At 40.5% G+C, this 26,957-nt stretch overlaps 1 protein-coding gene across 2 annotated transcripts; it reads left to right on the top strand.

Annotated features, from left to right (window-relative positions):
• Positions 1-918: 918 nt before the first annotated feature.
• mylk4b (myosin light chain kinase family, member 4b) lies at positions 919-25,203 on the top strand. Of its 2 annotated transcripts, none has more exons than XM_056377610.1 (13): positions 919-1,349; positions 17,264-17,345; positions 18,497-18,914; positions 19,008-19,228; positions 19,780-19,885; positions 20,619-20,712; positions 22,001-22,110; positions 22,255-22,396; positions 22,679-22,749; positions 22,871-22,999; positions 23,139-23,370; positions 23,510-23,558; positions 23,904-25,203. In XM_056377610.1, the coding sequence occupies exons 1-12, from the start codon at positions 1,215-1,217 to the stop codon at positions 23,552-23,554; spliced, it is 1,785 nt and encodes a 594-aa protein (XP_056233585.1). In that variant the 5' UTR covers positions 919-1,214; the 3' UTR covers positions 23,555-23,558; positions 23,904-25,203. The 2 variants fall into 2 exon arrangements, with proteins under 2 accessions (XP_056233585.1, XP_056233584.1); XM_056377609.1 differs by lacking the exon at positions 919-1,349 and adding an exon at positions 14,702-15,473.
• Positions 25,204-26,957: the final 1,754 nt, after the last annotated feature.

Raw genomic sequence — 26,957 nt, 5'->3', positions numbered from 1 at the left:
ATTTTTTTTGCAATGCTTAAATCAAAATGCCAATGTCCTGTAACTATAACCACACTTTTTTAACTTTCTTTAATATTATATTATTACACATTTCTGCATGTTTCCTGAGGTTGTGAATGGATGGAAACCAACACAAAGAAGAACCCAAATAACTCTTATCATCTCTTAGAGAAACGTGTAAAGGCACCAAGGTTAAAAGTCCTTCATGCTGCAAACCGACGAGTTTAGCAGGGCACTGGGGGTGGGGGTGGGGGGCTGATCTGCCTGAGTGCAGTCGTCGCATTCCACTATCCTGTATAAATCATCAGCTCCATCCAGACAGATAGTTGTCACTCACACAGAGATACTCACAGTCCAAAAAGGAAACTCTGCTGACAGCACCAATGGAGTGGATCTCTACATGTTTGTCTATATATACAGGAGGAATACACAAATGGGGTTTTTGTTTTTAGTTATTAATTTTCAATATCAGAATTTTGCTAAACATTTAGCTTTCTTTAGCCAGCTGTGAAAACATTTTAAAAGTCATCCTTTCTCTCTCTCTCTCACATAAAGTGGACATACTTTGACCTGTGCAGCATCTGTCCACAGAAAAGATAAACTTAGCACCACACAGATGCAGGTGTTTGTTTACAAGCGTGAGTACTTGTCTACTCATTTGCCATTGTGTGCATTTGCAAAGATGCATGCACACAAATGTGGCTGTTGAAGCGACTGCCTGACAGATATACTTAGGAGCATGCACGTATGAAGTGCTGTGTCTGGAGTTAAAGGATACTGCAAGGGTCTCACTAACATGCCAGCAGCAGCAGAAGGCATCTGATTCTGCGTACAGCAACGACACCCTGAACCCAACACCACCTGTCCCGCTCTCGTCTCAGAGACGGCATGTTCTCTCCTTTTTGGTCCCTCGGTGGGAGGCACGGAGGAAGCCGGGTGGCGGGTGAATGGGTGGGTGGCTGGGTGGGCGGGTGTCTTGACGGCAGAGAGCTCCTGTTCTTGTTTTGAGTCCGTACTGAGCAAGAGATTGAGGATTCAGTGCAGAGCTATAGGAGCCCGACTATTTGATAATCAACACCCGCTGTGTCGCCCTATGTCAACAACTTGCTGCCCGCCACATGAGACTCCTTCGCCACAGGTGGCAGAGAGGCTGAGATAAGACAAGACAGCCCGTGCAGGTGGGCAACAGGGACAGGAAGAGGAAGACATCCATCATGGAGAACTTCCTAAGGGATAAAGACATTTGGATATTAGGGAGTGTGTGTCTGGTGGCCACTTTCCTTTGGCGACGGCTGTGGAAATTATTTTCTGTCAAGAAGAGGGGAAGCACCACACCATCAGACTTACAGGTAATACAGCAGGAGAGGAGTTAGTGCCAAATGAATCTGGGAACATGCCAGAGGGTCTTTTAAGAATCAACACACTGTTGTTTTTTGTAGCATCAGAAAGGTGACAAATTAATAAATGAGTGGAGAAACATTAAGAATGCAGATGCTTCCACACAGGTGCACTGCATGGTACAATTAAGTAGCTAATATCCCATCATGCTCTGTAGCTGCTTCTGATTTTGTGTCTAGATGGCAAGAGGAAAATATCTAAGTGACTTTGAAAGAGGGTTCATTGTTGTGGCTGGTGTTTCAATAGCAACAGTTACTAAAGTGACGTCTGCATTTAGATCTATGGGGTCAGACACAGCGAATATTTGATGCTCGTGCATTAGTGCAATATGTAAGGGAAAACAGAGGAGCAGCTCTTCCTCAGGTGATTGAAAATGTGAATGTAGGACGTGATGATCCACAGTTAAATAGAGAGGGTTGTTATAGAAAAAACAACCGGCACTGATCCACACAGAGATGTGGAAAAAGTGACATGATCAGATCAGTCATCCTTCACCATATTCTCCACAATGTGTGACGTACACCAAGAGTACAGTACAGGTCTGAATGCTTGACCCCTACCGTGAGGTTTTGAGAGGGAGGGGGTCACTGCAAATCAATACAAAGATTGTCTGAGTGATCGCCTTTATCGGATGATGAAACATTTCCATCCTGATGGGGGTGGCCTCTTCCAGTAAGACAATGTGCCCACCCATGGGGCATGAGGGGTCACTGAGCAGTTTGATGAGTATGAAAATGATGTGAAGTTTTCTACTTAAGTATGACATTTAAGGTTTAACTTCTCCTTAGCTAGGGGAGTTATTTAAGGGTGTTGCACAGAATCTCTTAAAAAGGTTTCCTTAGTTAAGGCATTTGCAGCAGTGAATGAGATTTCCATGTTTCCATGGAGACTGCTGATTTGCTGTCATTCACACTTGTGATACCTGTCATCACTGTTGGGAATAAACTCAGCCATGGTGCAGTTAAGACAGAGTCAGTGGTACCTTAAGTATTTTTTCCTTATTTTGGTCACTAAGGTCTTTTGTGCAACGATTTATATTTTAAGGAAATATTAACTCAGAACATAAGGAAAGTCTTAACTTAAGGTGTTTTGTGCAACCGGCCCCAGAGACTTGTAGAATCAAGGCTAAGAAGCACTGAAGCTGTTCTGGTGGCACATGGTGGCCAACATCTTCCTGACACACTTCATGTTGGTTTTGTCTTTAATTTGTCACCTGTGTAGCGGATTGTAGATTTATGGGAGAGGCCGACAAGCTGCAGGTCTACATGAACCGGAAATGAAGTAATGTATGTTATCATTAATGCTGTTTCATTGCCAAAGTGATGTAATCTAGATGGTTCTGTTTTCTTGTCATTTTGACCGATTTGATCAAAGCTGTTATTGGTGTTCGCTGCCTGCGCCATGCTTGTTTGTCTGTCAGGTAGCAGGACATATGACAAGCCTGACAGCATGTTAGAACGAAGCTCCACAGAACAATGAACAAGCAACCAGGTTTAGGTCTGGCTTTCAATCTGGATCCAGGAATTTAAAGGATTTCTAAACATTTTCACCATTTATTCCTGAAACATTACAATTGTTTGAATTGTAGATCCAATTATTGGTCATCCTGGACACGTGTCGTGTCAGCTTTGTCTTAATAACTTTTCACTCTAAAAAGACTTATTTGAAAAATGTTGAAATAGTAAAATTTATCAGCTGATTCATCTCTGGCATCTGTAACCTTTCTTGCTGTTGGATTTAAATGCTGACGTGCACTAAAAATGTTGCTTTGACAAACCAGTGCAACAACAATAGTCTTTGGCAAGTGAAGCCAAGATTTCATCCATTTCTGTCTGGGGTGGTGTGCGGTCAGTGGAAAAGATTACGTCATCTTACATGCGTCACACACTTGTCACCAGCAGTGACATCTAAATTCTGTCCAACACTACTTAACTCTTCCACTCTATCCAGACAAGCCAGTGCCCTCTACGCAACGCATACCGTGTCTAGTATACACCACTTTATTATGTTAACATAATCCAGCTGGAAGCAAATGTAATTGACTCCTCATAAAGTGTGAGAGCTGTGGTGCTTTTCAGCAGTTAAAGCTTGTCAGTGTACACTCAATGGATTCATTACTCTCTCAGTCTTGTCTCTGCAGAGAGTAGGCTGATTACAACTATTTACAATTAGATCTTTTAATCATTTCTGCTACCTTCAGGGGGGCCATGGCTCAGGTACCATGAGCAGGTACCTGAGCAGGTTAGTTGCAGATCCCTGGGTTTGTGGTTTTATCCCCAGCTCCCCTGAACCCAGGTTGTGTTAGGTTTAAAACTTATGCCAAATCAATAAGAATGCTGCAATCACGTTTTTTCCCGCCGATTCTGATCTATGAGTGAGATCGGCCAATCCACAGCTGACACCAGTCATTTTTGGCATGCATTGCAGATGGCATATGTTATATCAGTCTCACACAACGCTGACTATACAGCACACAGCGCTTCTCTGAGCCACAGACACCAGAGTACTAACCACAGGTGATCGGTTTTAAGGTAATCGTGACTAGAAGCATCAATTCTGATCTGCTGATAACGTATCTTTAATGTTAATCGGCCGATAATGATCGGTGGCCGATCAATCAGGGCATCCCTTCAAATCAAATATGTGCATCCACTGTGGCAACCCCTCACAACAACATCATCATCTCTACTACATTTTAGACAAGTTAAGTTCAAAGGTGTCAACATGTTGTCGGAACAGGTTTCAATCTTAAAATAACAGCTGAGACTGATCTGAGGGGATTCAAAGAAAAGTTTGAACTTCGAATCAAAACTTTCTGAAACCTGGATGCAGAGCAGGTTAATCTGGGTTAAGTGAGATCTGTCCAAGGTGCTGAAACAACCCTGTGTCTCAGTTGACTTCACTTTCCTTCCTTTAAATTCTATTTCTGTAACCGTGTCTCATTCATGACAAATGCCACTGACCTGAACACATGTCGGGGCATCTTCAGCTGAACTGGGAGCATCCTCTTCCTCAGCCTTAGCTGTGCACAAAACACCAGCCTGTGGCATCCTGGAAAATAATATAATGTTTAACCAAGAGGAAAAGATGACTTTTCTGGGAATTGTTTAAGCCATCTTTTATTCAAATACAGTATTTGAATATGGATTCAGCATTAAATGCCAAACAGATTAATTTATATATAAATACTATAAACACAGTGGTTGTTACGATTTGTTTCTTTAGTTTGCTTCAAGGTGGATAATACAAGAAAATATGAATAAAAAATAATTAAATAATTTTAGAAATAATAAAAAATATGCAGTAAACATAATAACACTTAATTTCCAATTCATGAAGTCAAACTGGTGTAAAAAAAAAAATTGTATTCTTTAAATACGGACACTGAATTCTTTTTATAGAGACATGATGCAAACAATGTTATTGTTATTTCTATTACTATTATCATACCACAATATTTTTAACTGTTTAAATCAGTTTATGGAATTAAGATTGCATTTGTAATCATGCATCAGCAACAGTTATACGCTTTATTTGCATTCAATGAACTGCTGGCTAACTGTTGACATGAGATGCCTCATTCTCTGACACCTCTGTTTTTTTTTTTGACAGTGTGTCAACTTGTGTAAATATAAAAAAATATATGTAACACATCAATTTTAACTGATGAAAAGTTAATAAACTCAAAACTTCCATTACATTTAAAAGTTTATCATTGTGTCTTAGACGAGGGAGATACTGTAACCAAACAAATGGTTTTGTATGAGGCTTGTACAGAGTAATCTGTAGCTTGTGCTAATGCGTGTGAGCATGACTAATGTGAGAAGGGCTTCTCCTGCCTCACATTCTCACTCTCAGAGCTGAGACGAAATTAGCACACGAACAAATAGAGAAGGGGCAGAAGAACAGAGCCAATGCTGGTTCCACGTGATGTCATTTAGAAACACAAAGTGGGACTTTAGCCAGTTTTTGTTTTGTGTGTTTTAGAGTTTCTGCAGGTTCAATATAAATTAAAGTTAAATTCAAGACTTTTCAAAACCTTTTAATATCACATATAATGTAACTGAACACCTGATTCATTAAATTGAACTTTCCATAGAACCATATCAAAATATTTAAGATATTTGCAAATGAAATTTAAAGGTTTTTAAACCTTCAAAAACCTTATTGTAGGAAACAGAAATCAATGCCTTTTGACACTTTTGAGACAGACATCCTGTTCATAGATCTTATAGACTAAATAGCACCTTATTTTGAAACTATGTTGGGTCATTAATTTTAAGTACATTATTTTCTGTCTACATTACAGGCCGGTGGTGGTGGTGTAATGGTGTGGTGTGGTAAATGCCACAATCTTTCTTGAGTATTATTGCTGACCATGTGCATCCCTTTATGGCCACAGTTTACCATTTACAATGTGAAAGGTGTCTCTCATAGTGATGAACTTACAGAGAATTATCACCTGATACTGTAGCTCCACCTTGGCTTTACAGAGCTTTATAGCAAGTTTCAGCTCAGTATTACTTTGCAGCTTTACTGCTGTGATTCACTCTCACTGCTCTCATAGTGTCGTTTTCAGGTTGCTGTTCTCAGAGAAAAGGGTTTAAAAACCAGCTAAAAAGCCGGATATTTACCTCATGACTTGGTGGAGATTAGTGGACTTATATTTCCTCAGGTAGTCAGACACACCACTGCAAATAAATAATGTTATATAAGTAACTGTTTGCAAAAACGTTTGCCATATTACCTGAAAAGGTGACAATAAAATATGTCTGCCAACTTTCTTTCCACAGCCCCCAGATGGCCAAAAGAAATTGGCCACTTGGGTGCATTTAAGTCAGACCTTAAATACACATTACTGATGTCAGTGTCTACGTTCGCAAGAGTGAGGAGGAGACAGCAGGAATAAGTCACTTTTTGTGGTTAGGCCTTATGCGACAGGACAAAAAACACTTTTGAATGAGCGGTTCACTTTACCACTGTATATAACATTGACCTGCGTAATTTGTTCATTTGACTGAATTCTGGGAGGAAAGCGAAGCCACAATCAGGCTTCTATGATTGAAAAACAAGAGTTGAAATGTAACCTACATGTCACATTCATAAACTTTAATCCTCGACTCTCCTGGCTCCCAGTTTCTCCCTCTGTCTCTCTCTGGTATGAGGACTCCAGTGGAATGTGCTGTTTTCGCCCGGACTCCTCTGGTGTCCACTTTCAGACGTTTGCATAACTCATTACCTGATACGTAGTGGTGGGGCCAGTAACAAACACACAAACAAACACACTCACACAAGCACAAGCCCATTGCCCTTTCTTACTTTGTGTGGTGAGTTGCAGATGTTCATGTACAACATATGATTTATCATCTTGTGGTCGAGGCCACTAAAGTGCCTCCTCTCCCCTGTCAATCCACAACCTGTCAGCAGCCCACTGACAGGTAGAGACAAACAGTTATGTTTAGATTGGTGAGTTAAATTTATTGTCTGAGTGTGGGCTGGACACCTGCCTCTGTGTTGCTGTTTGCCAATAAAGCAGGGATCACCCGAGATGTAATGTAGACAAATAAACCAAAAATTTGGTTGCAGTGTTCATATCATATTATAGATGCCAATGTTGTTCTCTGCAGTTGTCTAATAGAGACTAAGTTTCATTTCGAGTTGCGAGTAATGCAACTATTTACATCATTAATCAATCTATGGATTAATTTCTTGATTACTCTATTAATCATTTGGTACATAAAATATCAGAAAATAGTGAAAAATTCCCAACACAGCGTCCAAAAGCCACAGTTCAAGACCCAAAAGATATTTGATTTCTTAATTCATCAATCTACTGTCAATCAACTAATCAATTTATAGACTAGTTTCAGCTCCAGGTGTTACAGTTGAGTCCACATGTTATTTTTTTTTATACATTACAGATTTATTATATTTCAGTTATGCAGCATTAAAATTACACCTGACAGTGGCAGGTAAAAGTGATGAGAATTTATGAATGTTTAAACTTAAAACAATAATAACAATAATACATTAAAAAAGCTAATTTTGTATATATTAAGCAGTCTGTTGTCAAGCGTGAACTACTCACAAGCGCCACAGCGAAAGTGAGGTTTGAAAACGGCAAACTAGCATGCAGGTTAGCTTGTGTCGGTTAGCCTAGCGTCTCTTTGTGACGCAGTTAAACAAACAAAAAATACAAAAAAACAAACCAAATGATGCCAAGACATTCAGTCAAATAAACATGTCGGCACTGGGAACAATACTCACCTTGGTGAAGTGAAGCAGTATTCCCTTGGTGAGTAAATTCTCAGGAAAAATCAGATAAGGGCAGTAGCACAGGAAGAGGCTGTTTCTTGCTATCTCATCTAACGAGGTTATGTTTTCACTAATGTCTGCATGTTGGTTTGTTTAATTGTTTGTCAGCAGGATTACACAAGATGTACAGAATTTACTATGAATTTTGTTTTTTTTTCTCTGAAGTCTGGTGTGGGTGAGGGCAGGCTAAATGACAGAAACACCTCTCCACATGGAACCACCACAAACTACATCCTCCAAAATGATCATAAAGTTGATTCAGTGCCGCTGTAAAGCATCTTAGCATCAACTGAACATTATGACATTCCTTAAGGCAGGACTGTTGTTGATAGACCGCAATAGTTTAAGCTAGGTGTAGCAGATAAACTGGCAAAAAAAAGAAAGTGTATAAATCTAAAGTTACATTTGAATCCAGATGTGACACAGTTTTCACCTAAATGTCTTTTTCTAATTCCACGAGCAAAGGAGCGATAAAGCGAAAGCCTGAATACACTGCCCCTTTGCTAATGGTGCAATGTTGCATAGTATGTTGCAGTGTGCGGTGTATGTCATGTGTGGATGTTGTCGAATGTGACCAAGAGGAGGCAGCACTGCATTTATTTTCCATCTGAAGGATAAGAACATAAAGCAATGGCTGCCTGGTGTAAAGGAAAAGTGTAAAACACTGTGGTACTGAGTATTAAAACTGGTAAGCAGTGATGGGAAGAAAGAAAATTAAATGAAACATGCAAAAACAAAAGTATATTATTGAAAGTTTTGAGTCTTGTTACATCCAAAGTGAAGCGTAGTGAATGAGAACAGAATGAAAAGAAGCTGAACTGAACTCAAGGCCAACATGAAGTCACTGATATTTGACTGCAGGCTGTGTTTATGATCTGTCATCATGTAGCAACAGTAGATCTTACATGGCAAACATTGATGAGTTGCATTTGTGTGATTACGTGCAGAAGGGGGGGTTGTAAGTTGGAGTTCAAGGTAACCAGAGAGCAGCTGAGTGTGCTTCTCCACCAAAATGCTGACAAAGGATGTTCTCTTATAACCCACAGATTCCCAGGTGGTCATCAGCAGGGTCTGTATAACAGGAGTTCAGGAGTCTGTTGTCCTCTACTGTCATCTAGTGGTAACAAGACAGAAGCGCATTGTCCTTATAATTCAAATGCTATACAGCCTGGTCATGATTTCATATGTTTTAGCTTTATTAATGCTAACCATTTACTCTTTTGTAACTAAATCCATTACAAAGAACATGATTTTGACCTTATTATTGTCAAAGTTATGTTAATAGGTATTAGTCAGTGGTGGAAAAAATACTTTTACTAGACCTTTTACTTAAGTAAAAGTTGCAATACCACAGTGTAAAAATAATCTGTTGGAAGTAAAAATGTTAGATTATAATTTGAATTATTGTTCTGATCCTGCAAAGTAACTAGTAAGTAAAGTTAACCAACAATGTAGTGAAAATACATACAATATTTGCCTCAGAATTATAGTGGAGTATGAAGCAGCCGAAAATGGAAAAACAAGTATTTAAAAAGAGTGCAGTAATTTTAATAAATCCACTTATTCACGGCTGGAGTTAGAGCAATACAGACAGTTAAATACATGCACATATTGACCAATTTATGATGCAAACTTTCTAAAACAGCTTAATGAACTGACAAGTTTATAAAGAATATTTAGAAATAAACACAGACAGTTATAGACAGAGCAAACGATGATTAAAGAAATACATTAATGGATAATTACAGTAAGGTCATACAGGTCAGACTGACTGATCAAGAACTGCCTCTATCTGCCAAATGATTAAAGTCATGTTAATAACATTCAAATATTGGGCCTATTTGCCTCATTAAAGTGACAAATTAAATTATTTTTTATCAAGTTTACGCCAGTTGTTTGTGCTGACACAGAGAAACTGTGTGAAAAACTAGATCCCCTGTTTAAATTCTCCACTAAGCTCTGCTGGGGTTTGTGTGGATGTGTTTTTGTGTGCTTTGGGGGCAGTGGGATTGGAAGTCATTTCTTGGGGTCAGAGGTCACCATTTATCCTGAATCCTCTTTCAAACGCTGGTCCCATTACGCGCAGTTGTCTATATGTTACATCACAAGCAGCTAACTCACGGTAACCGAGGGAAGCTGGTTTGCGTGCTTCTATTTAGGAGTACACATACTTGTGTAGCTTATGTAACATATTTACAGCCCCCCCCCCCCAGCACAAACACACACATATATACACACACTTTGCTGACGTCATACAGCACCTCTATTCCATGAAAGGAATTTTTTAGTGTCTGTCCGAGCTCATAACAGAAGAGCTGGACGAATGTTATCGCTGCAGCTGAACTGTGAAAGTACAGACTGTCATCAGCCGCTGGTGAGACAAGTAGGTTTGTCAGATAGAAAAGCAGCAGGTGGAACTACAGAGATAATGTGTGGCCTTCTTTCCACTGTCAGGCAGACATTCTCCACCAGCAATGGAAAAAGCACCCAGGAATAACAATTGATTCCATCAATAACAATGCATGTTGCAGCATCAAGCACTGTCCAAATTTACATAATATTATTTTGAATTCTAGTCGTAGTGTTTGCATGTTCTCCCTGTGGCTTCTCTCTGGGTACTCCAGCTTCCTCCCGCAATCCAAAATAAAAAAACATGCCGGTTTAGGTTAATTGGTGTCTCTAAATTCCCTGTAGGTGTGGATGTGAACATGAATGGTTGTTTGTCTCTCTATGTTAGCCCTGTGAAAGAGTGGCAACATGTCCAGGGTGTACACACTGCCCTCGCCCAATGTCAGCTGGGATTGGCTCCAGCCCCCCTGGATGTTTGATGTTGATGGATGGATGTTTCCAAAGATACCAAAACTGTGCAAAAATAGATTTGCAGCAGTTTAGAAAAGGACCCTCTGAATGGAAATGTTGAATATTTACATTTCATGTATAGTGCAGCTATAAAAACCTTGCGTCATAGTCATAGTAATTTTAAAGTTACTTTAGGTGGAAATATGGGTAAAGAACTGATGAATTGTAGTAATTGCAGAGAAAATGTAATAATGTTGTAACATTACGTTCATTTGGCAGATGCTTTTGTCCAAAGTTTGCAATCTGTATTAGTACAGAATCCACTGTATGTTGATCACTTGCTGAATTTGATCAGTCAACATCAACGTCAAGCATCCATGCGTTTGGTCTGCACAACACATGAAAGAAAACTCAGTGCAAACAATGCTTTTCACAAACTCAACGCACAAGCTGTTTCAAATGTTTAAAGATATTATGATGAGAAGAAGGCAAATGAACAAATTTAGGTCTGGTGATTTGTTTTCCAGTCGTCCGTCCACTGAATATTTAGCATTTCGTTGGCCATTCAAGTGAAACCTGCTGGTGGAGGTTGACCGGCTTTACAACTTGACAAGGACCCTCTGAATACTATTTGAATTAAATTATTTTTGGTCTCAGTGAGTTTGTCATGATGATGGTGTGGTGAATCCTTAGCGGGCCGGGATGCCAATTGAGAGGGAAACCCTGGATGATTCGGGTGCCCCAGAGCTGGACCGGGGCCCTGGAAGATGCCAGACATCAGGGAGCTGCCACTGAGCTGTTGTCAGGTCAGCCAAAAGTTCCAGTCTATTACTGCTACCTCTCCCCTCCTTATAGTCTGCCTGATTTGAGGAGCAGGCACAGGTTCAGCTCATTAGCCTTGGATTCTCCCAAATCCTTCAAAATATACAGTCTTTGAAAAGGAATCATATTTAGGGCTGAGTATCATTGCTCTATATATCAAGATTTGAATTGCAGTTTGAAAATGAAGGGAAAATAAAAAGCAAAAACACAATCTATTTCTACAAAGTTTGTCAGATAAATGATAATACATCCCCTTAGACTTGCGCCTCAATTTCAGCCTTTGCTTTGCCAAGCTACAGTAGTTAAATGTGGACTCAGCTCATCACTGAGGCACATGTTTGTTGCATGTCACACAGTCTATTATTGCGGCTAGGGGCTGAAGCTCGTTTGCGTTGATGTCGGATTAATGGAGAGTCTCTGGCACCTGAATAAGCATTATGTATTGTCTGCGTCTTCCTGCTGAGTAACTCTATACGTGGTGAGAGCGGCCCGGCTGCGTCAGTCTCATTCCTGAACAGTGCTACTATACCACAGCGGCGCTCATCTTACCATGTAACCTTTTCTGACAGGGGAATTTCAGAGATTGTCCAACAGGGTACAGTTAAACCTCCCTCTGCCCTCAACACCACACCCACACCAATCAACCACCACCCTGCTTAATTGTCAGTCACCTAATCTAGTGGTTGTAGTATATACGCTCTAATGCTCAGTCCTGACATAGGAATGATGGATGACTGTATGACTGTATGACTCTAACACTACTTACTGAACTTATTATCCAGTTTTGGACCTCCACGTTCATGGTACAGAATATTTTTTCACTTATGAAGCCTGATTAGACCTTTATCTACCTTTATCACTGTGTAAGCTTGTGCTTGTTTATGCTTGTCTTTTGGTTGGTCAGTAGTGTCCACTTTGCTTACTGAGTTTTTTGAAGAGTCAGTCGATAACAAGTAGCATCTTGAGCTTCGATATAAACAACTGTAGATTCAAACAAAAATGTAAAAATATTACAGACAAAACACAAACAAGCAAATAAAAAAAAAAAGAATCAGTGAGAGATAAAAAGTCACTGGGTTACATGGCCACTATGAAAATAAATATCCATATTTGGGTATACATGTACAAAGACACATCTGTTTGTAATATTTTACATGATACAACACGACAACCTTTATCATTTTATTAGTTCATGACATTTTCAGGGACCTCACGTGATGCTCCACAACTCTTGACCTTGATGAACTAATCAATATTTTGGCGGTATTGTTGCTAGGGTTATTTAGAGTTTGATATACATTCCTTGCTGATAGTTTGAGTCATCCTGCCAGCCAATAGGATATGAATATTTTCCATGTTTGCAAAGTGATAAAAGGGACGGTTCATTCAAGAAAACAATAAAAAGCTATTCGGTGTTGTCTGTCTGTCCGAGTAGAGCTTCTCATTAGATTTGTTTAGTTCTACAGTTGTCATCCAGACACATTGGAGAGCTGTGGTGTTTAGTTTGTGGTGCTCAAAGTGCAAAATTACAGTTGAGCAAAACTCAACATCATATTTTCTAAATAGAATAATATGTTTAGCTGCAATAATCCACATACCTTAGAGAGAGATGATTGGTTGGCAAATGTCAGTAGTTTTCAATAAATCTTTTCACAACAGTATGGAACTATAGTTGGTAACATTTTCTTATGTTTGGAAAGACATGCTTTTGTTCTGTTGATATATTATTTTAGTCTAGTTTTAGGTGAAGTGGCCCTTTAAATTCCTGGAAAGCTCTAGTAGGAACATGTTGCAGTGCTGTGTGACACGCAGTGGAAAACAAAGGTCTCGTAATAATGGTCATGTACTAGGTCAGTGTGGAAAGTGATTTCCTGATCAGTGATCTCCTTTGTCCGTTCACTGGAGAAACATGTATTTCTGTAGTACATGCTGTTCTCCGTCTGCACTTGCACAGTGTCCTCTTTCATTCTCACCTTAGCTGGTAAATAGCCACCGGGGATGCGAGTGTTAAACCTGACAGCTGACGAGGGTACTGTACTGGGAACAGTGCTAGGCACAAACAGAGTATAGGTCAGGTTTTTCCGGTGCTGACAGATGGGTGCCAGTATACAGGCGCTGGCGCTTTGTCACCCTGCCTACTCCAGATACTGTTGTACAGAGACGTGGAAAAGTTTGGGGTCAGTGCGCACAGTCAGACATGTCTCAATAAGTGTTAATCGTTTGTGTCTGTTCATGAATATGAACTTCTGTGTCAGTATCTATGTGGATATCTGTGTCAGTCTGTCCTCTTTAATTCTTCACCACAACACATGTGCAGTAAGTTTCCTCTCCCACGATCCCCTTCTCCTGTGGGATCAGCCGATCTTACGTGTCAGTGGTATCACCTGTTTCCCGGTTTCTTCCGTTGTCTTCTTCTCCCTCAGGTTGCACGGACAGAGAGCCTATATTAAGAAGCTCACCGGATCTTTCCGACTGGTTGATTCCTAATGAAACCAAACGTTTAACGTTTAAGTGGAAAAAGTTTAGTAAAAGTTAAAACCTTCTACTTTAGATGCAATGGGCTCTCTGTTTTGTTTTCATAAAGAGTTACTTGTGTTTAAATATAACATTCAGGTTTTGGTAGAAAAGAACAAACTTATGAGAAAATGTAAATCTGTGAGTGAATTAGAATCTTAAATGAGCATGATATAGATCATTATTGTCAAAATGAGCAAAAAAAAATGATTTTACTATGAATATAATTCTAAAACTATAATGTTTAAATATTGAGCATAGAGGTTGATTTGGTAAATTTGCACTTAATTATAAATTCAACATCCCAAGCAGAATGATAAACCTGCAATTTCCCTACTTTAAAACAGGACTTGTGATTTTCAGGTGGAACTGGAAATTAGTTGCAATTATGCAACGTTGTGCTGAAACATCCACTGGGTCAAAACAAGTCAGATATGAGAACCGAGTGGCATTTTACAATGTTCAGAAATACCCACAATGCTTGTGTCTTTAACTGAGGTCTCACTGGTTAATAAGCTTTTGCGGCCTTGCACACACTCGCACCTGTCGTCCCACTTCCTATTGTGGAACAATGTGAAAACCATATACTTCCATATTGAATCTGAATATAACAACCATATTTTTTAAAATGTACTGTACACTTACAGTATTCGTACTTTCATGAGTTCTTCATCGTCACATTTGGAGATCCTCTGTTCTTGTTTATTGGCTGTACTTCTTATTTGTCTTACTTTTTACGGCATCATATTTCAGTCCCAGATTCTTAGGATTCTGACACCTGACTGAAGGGCTTTTGAAGTGTCTCAAATGTCACATAGCGATCCTCTCCAGCATCTCCCCCTAACCCCCCATCAATCCCCAACTGCACACCCGAGCCCTCTGCTCTTATCACTGGCCACTCAGTCCCTGACGTCCAAAGAGGGCTGCGCTTTAATTTGTAGGACAGCTATTTGCTATTCTTAAAACTCAACAGTGTGGTGCTGCATTGGGGGAGACGTCTCTGTTTCCCCTCCACCTCTTTTCTTCTGCCTGTAGCTTTCTCTTGTAATATGGTTTTTGTTTAGTTTTTGCTGTTTGTCTACTGTAAATCAGACATGAGCTCCAGCCTGGTCAACTCTTTAGCCAAGGTTTATGACCCAAATCCTCTTCACGGTCAGAAACCTGGTGGAAGGAAGCTGTCTCTTAATGGATCAGACAGGTCCCAAGCTTCTTCATCATCACCATCCAGCTCCTCTGCTCATGATGCCGCCCTGCGCTGCGTGGAGAGCCGAATGGACTCCCTGAGCTCTCAGATGGAGCGCTTGCTCAATATGCAGCAGATTGTCTTGACTCGGCTGGACGGTCTGTCCCAGGATGTCGGGGGGATGGGTCGGGATCTGGCCTCTATGTGTGAAGAGGGGCACGGGGGACGACGTGGGTCTGGGTTGGAGGCGGCGTGCAGGGAGCTGCGTGGGGCTGTGGAGAGGGCCAGCGAGCGGATGGAGAGTCAGAGACACAGGTTGGAGGGGGTTGAGAAGCTGGTGGAGGGCACGCAGCAGGTGATCAGCTTTATCGGGGAGGTGGTGAAGAGCTCCAGGCTGGTGGAGCTGCTGTTCAAACAGCCTGGAAACAAGGCCAACAAGAAGGTGAGGGGTTAACAAGATGTTCCTCCAAGAAATGGCTCAAAACAACCTCAGAGTCAGAATGTTTTAGATGTTTTCATCTCCGGCATCTGAGGAAGGTGTAATACAATATTTCCATAGTGCTTCTATTACACTCTATGTCTATCCATCCATGACACAAAGTAAAGTCAAAGTGACAAAAAAAACTTTGTTCACTCGACATTTTTTTATGTTAAGTCAATAACTTTTGATTTTTGAGTTAATTTTACTAATTTGTTCTAATTTTATGTTACAAATTAAAAAAAACACAAATTATTTTATCATTTGACTGAAAACTTTGCGTCAAACTGACGAAAATCTCAAGTAAAACATCCTGTTGATATAATTAAATGCTCAATAAACACAAAGACAAGGGTCACGTGACTCACTTATTTTGTTGTAGGTGTAATCATAACGTTCATGTTACTGCACTGCACTAAACTAAAAGTGTTGAGTGCAAGCTGTTTCCTAACACTTAAGTTGAGTGAACAAATGGGAATTCACAGTGTACTGTGTGTTGTGTTTTTAATGGACACATAGTGAGGGGTCTGATTACATTGCGATCGTAGCAGCAGATGCATTATAAGTGCTGTCTGAAAGGAATCCTCTTGATGGAATATCTGAGCTGTTTGCTATGGCATTATTAATAGTTGGTAAATACATGCAGTGCATCGTTAAACGGCTCGGGTTTTTAAATTTGTTTAAAGCTGCTTCTCTCTCCTCTTTGTTTGATACGGCTCCACGTGACGCTATTATTAGTTCTGCTGTACTGCAACAAGTGCTGCTCTGTAATGTTAAGTAGTTTTCCTTTGTGCAGTGATTGTGTTGTGCCTCTGAGGCATCAGACCGGTTATCTTATCCGAACCAGGTCTGTATCAGCAGTGGGCTGAGCTGCAGCTGCACAGAGTCAGATCAGCACTTAGCCCGGCCTGTTCTCAGGAGGTGACATGACTGCAGTGATTGATTAGATGGGCTGGTGTCCTTGCATGTAACCACACATAGTCTGCATCACATTGTGCACGTGTGTTATTCTGGATGCGTGGTACAGTATGAAGAATGTGCCAAGGACTGAGTCGTAGTTTCTACTGTTCTGTGTTTGCAGGATGTGTGTGTGTGTGTGTGTGTGTGTGTGTGTGTGATGGAACATTTCAGATACTTGATTTGAGGCTGTTTTTACGATTGTGGTTCAGTAAACAGATTTATTACACCAGACAGCTTCTGCCAGACATGTAAAATGGCAGAGAAACCTGTGGCAGGGATCGTCTGAACTTAAAAAACCAGTATCATGCATTAAAATGACCTTCTACTGATATTACCCTCGTAATACGTTCTTTAATCAGTGTACAATATTTGTGGGAAAGTGTAAACGAAGCTGTTTCCTGTGTTGTGTGGCACGTCGTCTGCCACAGATGATATGTGACCTTTCCTCTCCCTGGTGGAGGAGGTATCCGTCCCCCCCCAGAACATCGGACTTGTGTTACGGGGGCAACAGCAGCAACAACAACAAAACATTTTGGCTTGCTGTCTGACAATTGTGCAAATGGAAATATCCAGTATATATATCCATGCCGTTGCCATCAGAAATCAGACTCCTGGCTCCTTGACAAGTGAGAAAGTGTTGCTGTAAATTTGAAGCTTTTACACCTGGTTCAAGTGTTGTCCATGTCGCTCACTTTGAGCATCCAGAGTATTATTTCACATTGAGCTCCCACTTTGTATTTGAATGTAATGTACAATGTCTAAAGCTTGATCTTTCTTCTTCTTTGTACAACAAGGCAAAGGATGACAAGGACAAAGCCAAACTGAGCCTGAAGGGCTTGAAGGCCCAGAAGAAGAGGAAGCCCCCGGACACGTCGGGTACGCTTAAACAGGAAGTTACATTTAACCACCAATCACCTGACTTTACACAGCATCTTTGTTCATTGATCTGCTAAAATGTATATGGACATTAAACCTATTATTCATTTATCCATCTACATAACTTTGCCTCAGTAGACTTGCAATGTCTATATTCTGCATGTGGCCATATCCCCTCTTTATTAGCTATCTTTTCACTGTCAAACCGTCCAATGAAGAGACAAGACTAAAGGCTCTGAAGGCTAGATGGTGCGCAGCTCATTACACTCCTTTGGAAATATAGTAGACAGTAGCAGCGTGCACTAGTGACACCATAGAAAATAGTTTGTAATTGTTGATTGGCTGAAGAATAGAGAGACGACTCAGCTATACTCAAACAATGTAAAGTTTGGCCTGAGAGTGTCGTTTGAAGAAAGGCCCTCAAAAGCTTATTAGTTTATATGGTGGCTATTTCAGGACATGTCAGACTCATCTCCACAGTGTATACTTTGATCAGTCCTACCTTCACCTGGTCAGCCATCACCTCAATGTAGGCTCAGTGGTGCTTTGATCTAAACCTCAACTGCACTGTACAATAGTTTGATTGCCATTCTTCATGCCTCTCTCCGTCTCCCTCTCGTGGACATGATATCTCTGTAACGCCTTGACGGAACTTCTTCAAATTTGGCACAAACATTCACTTGGACTCAAGAACTGATTAGATTTCAGTGGTCAAAGGTCAAAGGTCACAGTGACCTATTTTATATGACTCTGGGTGAACAGGGATGTAACCTGAGACTAGTCTGAATGGCAGAGGCAGACAACCACAAGGAGGTAATTCTTGTTGCTAATGTTATCATGCTCACTTTGCTAATTTTGCACGTGAACATGCCAACCTGCTAAAATTAGCAAAGCATGTTAACATTGATCTAAAATACAGCTGATACTGAACTCAGGCATCATCAGAGGGCCATCAATGTCTGTACCAGTTTCCCCCCAACAATCCATCCAGTAGCTGTTGACATATTTTGCTCTGGACCAGTGGTGGTCCGATCAACCGGTGTAAATTTTAGGCATCCTAGGGTCATTGATAATCCGAACACATTCAAATTTGCTGTTTTCATGTGATAACAGTACAGACTGCTGATGTATTTTTGTTTTTCCCACTTCAGATTCATCCTCCCTGACCGAGCCTGTGCTGCAGGAACAGGTGGAAAAGCTCAATAGGCAGAACACCGAGCATTCCCACATCAACGCAGAGGCTGAAGACCAGAGGGGGGAGGACAGAGAAAGACAGGATCAAGCAGAGCTGATCCTGGAAGGGCCGCACACCTCAGCCTCGCAGTCAGAGGAGAGGAAGAAGACAACCAAGGAGAGAGAGGAGGGAGAGGAGGAGGGGGATGTCTTTCAGGACTCGGAGCCTGAGTTGGACGAGGAGAAGGGAGAAGATGTCAGTGCAGAGTCGGCAGGAAAAGTGGAGGATGATGGGAAGAAAAGGCATAAAGGAGAGGCAGGAGAGTCGACAAAATCAGAAAAGTCCCAGAGCATCATCGTAGATGTTTGCAAGACCTCTCTCCTCCCACAGGAAAGGTATTTTTCCACTGAATCACTTTGCTGACACTGGATTATATTTGTTGTTATTTATTTAAGGTTTAATATTTTCCTTTATGAATGTGCGTGCAGCTCTGAGGAGGCCGGTGACGTGGCCACCTGCAGCAAACGCCGTGTCACAGAAGAAGACCTGGTGAAGGACGACCTCAAAAAAAGCAGAGTGGACAGTAAAGTGGAAAACACTGATGGACTAGTGGTGGAGGGGGGCGAGACGCAGGCCTTTAAATCTGATGAAGCCAAGACAGATGTGGAAGAGGAGGAGGGAGAGTCAGGGGTGAAAGAATTTATTATTGGTAAGACATGACGTGTTTAACAATGAAATGTTTGGTATATTGGGAGGGGGGATGGAAAAGTTTTCACAATTTGTTACTTCAGATATGTGATGCTCGATTTCCAGCTAAGGAAGTATCTTTCCAGGATAGTGACAACACCAACTTTTATTTTGAAATTTAGGCCTTGGCTCAAGTTTTGTCAAATCCTGATCTTAACCATATAACCTTACATTTTTTGTGGTGGAAAGAAAAAGAAGACAGATGCCAAATTCCTTTAGTCTCCATGTAGACTCAACTTAGTTGTTAGTTGGTGACATTTGACTTTTTGTCCCTCAGACTTTGAAGCAGATCCAGTGTCATAACAGCAGGCCTGCTCCAGCGTCACTGACATGTCGGTCGGCACAGCTGGCAGAGCAGATAATGAGACACTGGCATGCTGCTATTTTGATCCACTTTGTTTCTGGGTGGCCGTCGGGCAGAGGTCCATCCTCAGTCCCTGTTTCACTTTCTATATTCGGCAACGGTAATTCCCTCTTTCTCTTAATTTTGTTATCGTTTGTTTTCTGTTTCAGACTCCAGCCCTCCACCGTTGGCACCTTTCGACCACCGCATCGTGACTCCCAAACCCCATCAGATCGCCACCTATTACACCATCAACAGAGATGAAGTCCTGGGAGGGTGAGTGACAAGAAAGCCCACAGAATACTCAGATCTCCTCACAGCTCTCTGGAGTTTATTTTCATTTCAGTTCGAGCCACAGACACTTCGACACATCGCTCTTCTCTAATGAAATAATAGAGGATCTCACACCCTGTGAAGCGGCGCCTAATCGTTTTTTCCAAGACCTTTTTATTGCCCCCTAAAGGGCAGATGATTCTGAGCCTCGGAAGGCACTTGTGAAAGAACGGGCCTCTCTGATGTAATAGACCAGTGCTAAATCCTGCCTCTCCAACTGGAGATTACCCCTCAGCACGCAAGCACATTTCTAAAATTGCTGACATAATGGCACAGTACATAGCCCTAATTACTGTGTGACTGCAGGAGCCCATTATAATGATGTGTGTGTATGTATGCAAGAGCTGCGGCTAATGATTATTTTCATTATCGATTAAAAAAGTTAAAAAGTAAAAAATGACATCATGACATCAAGTTGGTTTTTTTGTCAATTTACAATGAGATAAAACAGAGAAAGGCAGTTTGAGAGGTTGGGAACCAGCAATTATTTGGAATTTGACCATGTTCAATAACGTGAAACTAAGTTGTTGTTGATAATTCTCTGTCGATTATGTAATCCTTTCAGCACAAGGATAAGTGGTACTTTATAGAATCAAAATCCAATTTCGAGGATGTCTCTTCTTCTACTCCGCCTTTTGTATCTGACTCATGAATGTGTTTGCTTTTCTTTCATTAGGGGACGTTTTGGTCAGGTCCACAAGTGCATGGAGAACTCATCTGGTCTGACGTTGGCTGCCAAGATCATCAAAGCCAGGAGCCAGAAAGAGAAGGTGCGGTAACGATCGGCCAATGGATGCTGAATATGAAACAGAATACACGTTCAGCAATAGTACCGCGATGCCAGCTTCCCCAGACAGTCTAATGGATGTTTTACTTTTATCATTGCTAAGCACCATAAAGGATTAGATGTTAAAAATAGACATGGGCTCAGGAGCCTCAGGGGCGTGGGCATGTGTCAATTTGTCAGCCTCATTGTGTCTTTCTTGCTCTGGGTCATGTGAAAGTGATGGAGCGGGGAGGTCAGATGTCCGAGCATAGCTCTGTGGTTACGTTATCATGTGAAATATTCAGAAAGCTCCGAGCCGACCAAAAGCCCCCCAAACACACGACCAAATCCTCGGCCGGCTCATGTTGCCGTCGCCGATCGTCTGTGACTCCCAGCTTGTCTGTCCTGTTAAATTCACTGTACATATGATTGGACTCTATTGCTGAACTATATACTTTGAATATGCATCGTCTCCCTCTTAAAACGTACAGCAATGATCCACAGTTCAAAACTGTTTGAAAAGCTCATTAGAGGAGCAGTCAGTAGGAGGAGTTGACTTCAGTATCTTCAAATCTATGGATTGGACAAAAGAGAGTCGGTCAGAAAACAGCACGACTCCAATCTTTGAGATAAAGGTACAAACAGAAACCACAGGAGAAACTACACGAGATGTTGATACAGCTCATTTCAGGGTTGATATTTATTTTATTTATTTAATCTTTACTTAATCAGGCAGTCTGGTTGAGATTAAAATCTCTTTTCCAAGAGAGACCTGAGAACAAGAAGCAACGACAAGGCACAATCAACAACAAAGACAACAGAACTACACAATACAAGAAACTAAGAAACAAAGAATTAGCAAAAAACATTTACAAGAGTCATAGAATCCATCAAATAATAAAGATTTAAAATCTCTAAGGGAAATGTTAGACTGTAGTTTGAGGGCGGATATAAGCAGAATCTTTAGTGTCATACTTCAACAAGACAACCATCGGTATCCTACTACTATTTTCTTGACAGCTTAAATGTTTTACACAAATTAAAATGCTGATGTATCATGAGTGAAGGAGCCTGATGTTACTTCAAAGACAGTAACTTCACTTCCACGTCAGAGTTTGCATGTGAGGGAAACAAAAACTGCTAAAAAAATGAGAATACATGTTGTTGTCAGTATTTAACTATGCAGTAGCTTCTATGTTTGCTCGTGGTCTGTGTGCCTGTCTCTGCAGTGTCCCTGTGCAGTTCATGTGTAATTAGTGTTGAACTGTTCTGCTGCCTGTTTGTCTCCTCAGGAGGTGGTGAGGAATGAGATCCAGGTGATGAACCAGCTGAACCACGCCAACCTCATCCAGCTGTACGCCGCCTTCGAGTCCCGCCACGATATCATCCTAGTCATGGAATAGTAAGTCTGTCTAACAGCACCTGTATATATGTGTGTGTGTGTGTGTGTGTGTGTGTGTGTGTGTGTGTGTATGTGTTTTCTAATGTGCTAAATACAACAGAGATACACGCTCTGAATATATGTTTGCTCCTCTTTGTGACGTAGTGTGGAGGGAGGGGAGCTGTTTGACCGCATCATCGATGAGAACTACAACCTGACAGAGCTGGACACGGTGCTGTTTATACGTCAGATCTGTGAAGGGCTGCAGTACATGCATAAAATGTACATCCTGCACCTCGACCTCAAGGTAAACCTACTTCAGCTTAGGATCCCGCCATACTCACGTTCCCTATCTTTATGCTTACTGTTTTTCAACACAAACCTATGCATAAGAAACCACAAGAAATCTCATTTTGGATGACACCTTTAAAAATGGTTTGCAAACAGTCATTTCTGTCCTGTTTTAATGACTCGTTCTCTCGGCTATATCCACCACGGAGGGAATTTGATTTAAAAAACCAGCAAGTTAACTGAACTTTATTGGATTCTTTATCTGAGATTGTAATTTCTCTCTTTTGTTCATTTTCAGCCAGAGAACATCCTCTGTGTCAGCAGAGCTACTAACAAGATTAAAATCATTGACTTTGGCCTGGCCAGGAGGTAAAATCTATCCTCTGTTTACAGGTGACATCTTTGTCACCTTATCTTTCATAACATAATTGAATTAATTTTCTCAGTCCCAGATCCAGCTCTCATGGTTCTGGTGTTGTGTCTCTGACAGGTATAAACCCAGAGAGAAGCTGAGGGTCAACTTTGGAACACCTGAATTTTTAGCTCCTGAAGTCATCAACTATGAGTTTGTTTCATTCCCGACAGACATGTGGAGTCTTGGTGTCATCACTTACATGCTGTAAGCTGTTGTTGCAAATTAATGCACACACACATACACGCACGCACGCACGCACGCACGCACGCACACACACACACACATACGGTATAAAAACACAGTCAGTAGTTTCCCTGACCTCTGTTTCTTTCTTCCTGTTCAGGCTCAGTGGTTTGTCTCCGTTTCTGGGGGACGACGACAATGAGACGCTGAACAACATCCTGGCCTGTCAGTGGAACTTTGAGGAGGAGGAGTTTACGGACATCTCAGATGAGGCCAAAGACTTCATCACCCGTCTGCTGGTGAAGAGCAAAAGCTGGAGGATGAGCGCTGCAGAGTCACTCAGACACCCATGGCTCTCAGACCGGAGTCTGCACTACCGCCTAAATCAGAAGGTAATACTGACGTCCTGCATCGTCCATGTACGGCCACAAAACACAGATTCATTTGAAATTTTCTTAAACAGAGCAAAGCCACAATTAAAGCAGTTAGGATTATGGATGCACTGATTCATCTGATCCTCTCTCACTGCAGAAAAACAAGTGCCACTCCACACATGCTCCTTCTCCAGAGAGCTAAGCAGGTGAGACCTATATTTTCTGGCTAGCTAACAATCAGTTAGTAAAACTAAAGCATCTGTTCCTCCTAATACACAAATGTAATATATGTACATACATTGAATTTCCATATATGACATATCCTGTATGTACATATAAAACAAATATGTGTATTTCATATAAACTAATACCTTCATACATCCAGAGGATGTATATATGTGATAATAATATATCCTCTTATAGCTGATAAGTATGCAATCATCACTCTTGATATGGGGATATAGGAATATGTCATATATTAAATTTCTGTATGGGTCATTCCATCAACTGACTAACTTACCCAAACCTTCCTTTGTCTGTTTCCCTCCTAGAAACACTGTGAGGCCCTCAGCATGCCTTCTGACAATGTAGGGCCCCGGAGCCCAACACTGGACCAATGCTGCTGTACCTGTATGGCTACTGGATAACTACTCTCTGCCTTGCCTCCTCATGTTAGCTTAGCCCCGCAGCTCATAGCTCTGACCTGAATCCTGAATAGTAAGAGGCACACAGAAAAAAAGAAAAGAAAAAGAAAAACATACTTTTTCTAATCGCCGCCATCGAGGCTCAGACGGTCTGCTAGCATGGTTACTGTCCTGTGTGGAGCGCAAACCTTCAGACTGAACCAGACTCTGTAGCTCTGTTAATGAGAACGACTTGTATCGCAATGGTGAATCCAAAACAGTACAACTACAGACTAAAACCTACAACCGCTACATATATCACTGCAGAACAAACACTGCTGTCAGTGATCAGTTTGTCATGTTGTCCTGGTTTGTTGCATGCTTTGCACTTTTTGACCTATTTCTCCAAGATTCAGCAAACTACAATTCAAAATACAGACTGAATTATGCTATTTAGATCTTTTTTTTTTTTTTTTGGATACATCATTTTTCTTTCTTTGAATTTACAAGTCTTATAAAAAAAATTGTATTCACTCTCAAACTAAAAAAATACATTTAGAACATAAGTTGACATCACACCCCATTTATTTATTTTGTATATAACACAGCACTGCTTTATGCCCCCGTTCCCCTGAAGTGTGAGAATATCTCAATGACTGAATACTTCCTGGTTCGTTACTGGCACATTTTCACTGTAGACTGGATCGCCTTCTGTTTGCATTCATGCCGCTTCGCTTTGGCAGTTTGGAGTAGCCCCGTCACCTTCCATGAAGGCACAACGAACAACAGAATACTACCTATGAATGATTCATGTTTATGACTGAAGTGGATTCTTATGTTCATTTATTTACTGGTTCAACACCAGACTGTACTTGAAGTGCAAAGCTTTTATTCAAGATGGGATGTTTTTTTGTTCAGGGGAGATAAAAAGGATTTCACTTTAGTTTATGCACATTTGTTATGTGTAAATTCACAGTTCAGCCCATTGGGGAGCCAACAACAGTGTGGAAAGTATCACTCAGTGCTTTATTGTCCCAGAGACGGGAAGTTGGATGAACACTTGTCAGTCAGTTGTTGGCTGTTCTATTTGGAAATGGAAAAGCTTTGTGATTTTGAATATTTGTTTATTTGAATTTATGATACTTTTTTTCAAGTTTTTCTTGTGTAATGAGACATAAATAAATGTAGAATATAAATAAGGAAATAAATAAAGCACACTAGAAAATAATTAAGCGTGTTTCTTAAAATGTATTTCTGTGGAAATGAAGTATAGGAATTGAATATTAAATGTAAGACGTTATAAAGAGCTGGGTAAATATATATGAAATCGTGTACATACATCCTGAGAATGTAGATATATATATAGTCCTTTTACATTGTATATTATGTAGATTATGCTTCATGTCCACACCTTCAATCAACAGTGACCAGAAAGTAAAGTTACAATCTGAGCACATGAATAGTTAAATAAGGAACATTAAGACTTCCTTACTTTTATTCTGAAGGCATTTTGAATAAATATTCAAAATATTATGAATGCCTTTTATTCTGAAGGCATCTTGAATAAATATTCTGAAGGCATTTTTCCTTAAGAATATTAATATCAAATATAAACATTTGATACTTAATATTTATTTGCATTAAATAGAAGCACAAAGTGAAAATAATACATTTTGTGTGCATTTTTATTTTAATTTTATGTTCGGTTGTCAGTAAGAGAAGTATTATATGACGCCTTATACCTTACACCATAATTTACTGTAATTAGTTGTAATTCAAGAAAGCAAAACTAACTGCAGGCTCTTGAAGTCGGCCATTCATTGTAAACAGGTTTTGGGGTTTAAAGAAGCTATTTCTATGTCTTGCTAATGCTACATAGCTAACCTTAGCATTAACAACTGTTTATTTACCAGTCCAAAAGAATGTTGTGGGTTGAACATCATCATTAATTCTCTCAACAAGAGCTGTCTCCTGAGTTGGAAAGCAACCCTCTTGTTTTGCTTCTATTTCTATCGCTTCTTTCTTTAGACCAAAGTTAGCATGCTAAACAGCTAGCCCTGGTCCGGTCAGACTGTCTCATCACTTTCCGATACCAAGTCACTGTAGCCTCCAGTCTGCCCTGAAGGAGAAGTGTTGCCCAGAGGATTTATTATAACCTTTTTGTATTGTAATGGCTGAAGCTTTTGGCAAGACTGGTAAGTAAACAGCTGTTAATGCTAACGTTAGTTATGTAGCAACAGCAAAACGTACAGATGGCTCCTTTAAGTATATTCCTCTTTGATGTCAAAATATTCCAGGCCTGACCGCCACCATTTTATGTCCAATGTTTTTGACAAGTTTTATAATCCATCCACACAGTTTGATAATTCACTGAGCACAAAGCACATACAATTTACTGAACACATTAACATATTTCTTATACATATTTCAGTTTACCCTGTTACATTTTTACACCTCCATACACCTGGATTATGAGCTGGTGGGCATGTTTTACTAAATCATGCTCATGGATTCTCTCACATTAAAGAATTGACAAATACTCAGTTAAACCACTAGAGGGCAGCATATCTAACTAATAGCAGAGAACTGTACAAGAAAAACTGACAGAAATTATTTAATTCCATTTAATGATTTGATTTGACTCCTGAGATGTACTGTTTGTATGTCTGTATTAATTTTTGATTGTTCAGTGATTAATGCAGCACTCTGGAGGGTTTGTCATCAGCTGCTGAGAATCCAAACTTCATTTAGAAACCAGCTATATTCCTGTCAGCATCATTCAGCTGAAACAATAAACATCTCTCCGTGCATGCTGAGGGATATTTGGCTGTTGGGAAAGACAACGAGAGAGTTAGAAAGAGAAGATGTGGGTTGAGGTAAAAAAAATATATATATTTGGGGAGAAAAATGAGGCATTTCTCTCATCACTTGATGTGCTGAGGCAGCAGAACTTCCCAGCTGAAAAATACAACTTCTTTCCCA

The sequence above is a fragment of the Seriola aureovittata genome, chromosome 6, assembly GCF_021018895.1.
Source record: "Seriola aureovittata isolate HTS-2021-v1 ecotype China chromosome 6, ASM2101889v1, whole genome shotgun sequence".
Taxonomy (NCBI): Eukaryota; Metazoa; Chordata; class Actinopteri; order Carangiformes; family Carangidae; genus Seriola; species Seriola aureovittata.
The sequence above is the reverse complement of the archived record's forward strand: the minus strand, read 5'-3'. Positions and strand labels throughout refer to the sequence as shown.

Excerpts from the sequence above, each read along its gene's own strand:
- mylk4b (XM_056377609.1), top strand. The coding sequence starts at position 14,943 with ATGAGCTCCAGCCTGGTCAACTCTTTAGCCAAGGTTTATGACCCAAAT. Across the intron at positions 15,474-17,263 it reads GAAACAAGGCCAACAAGAAG|GCAAAGGATGACAAGGACAA; the intron begins GTGAGGGGTTAA and ends TTGTACAACAAG. Across the intron at positions 22,750-22,870 it reads GACTTTGGCCTGGCCAGGAG|GTATAAACCCAGAGAGAAGC; the intron begins GTAAAATCTATC and ends TGTCTCTGACAG.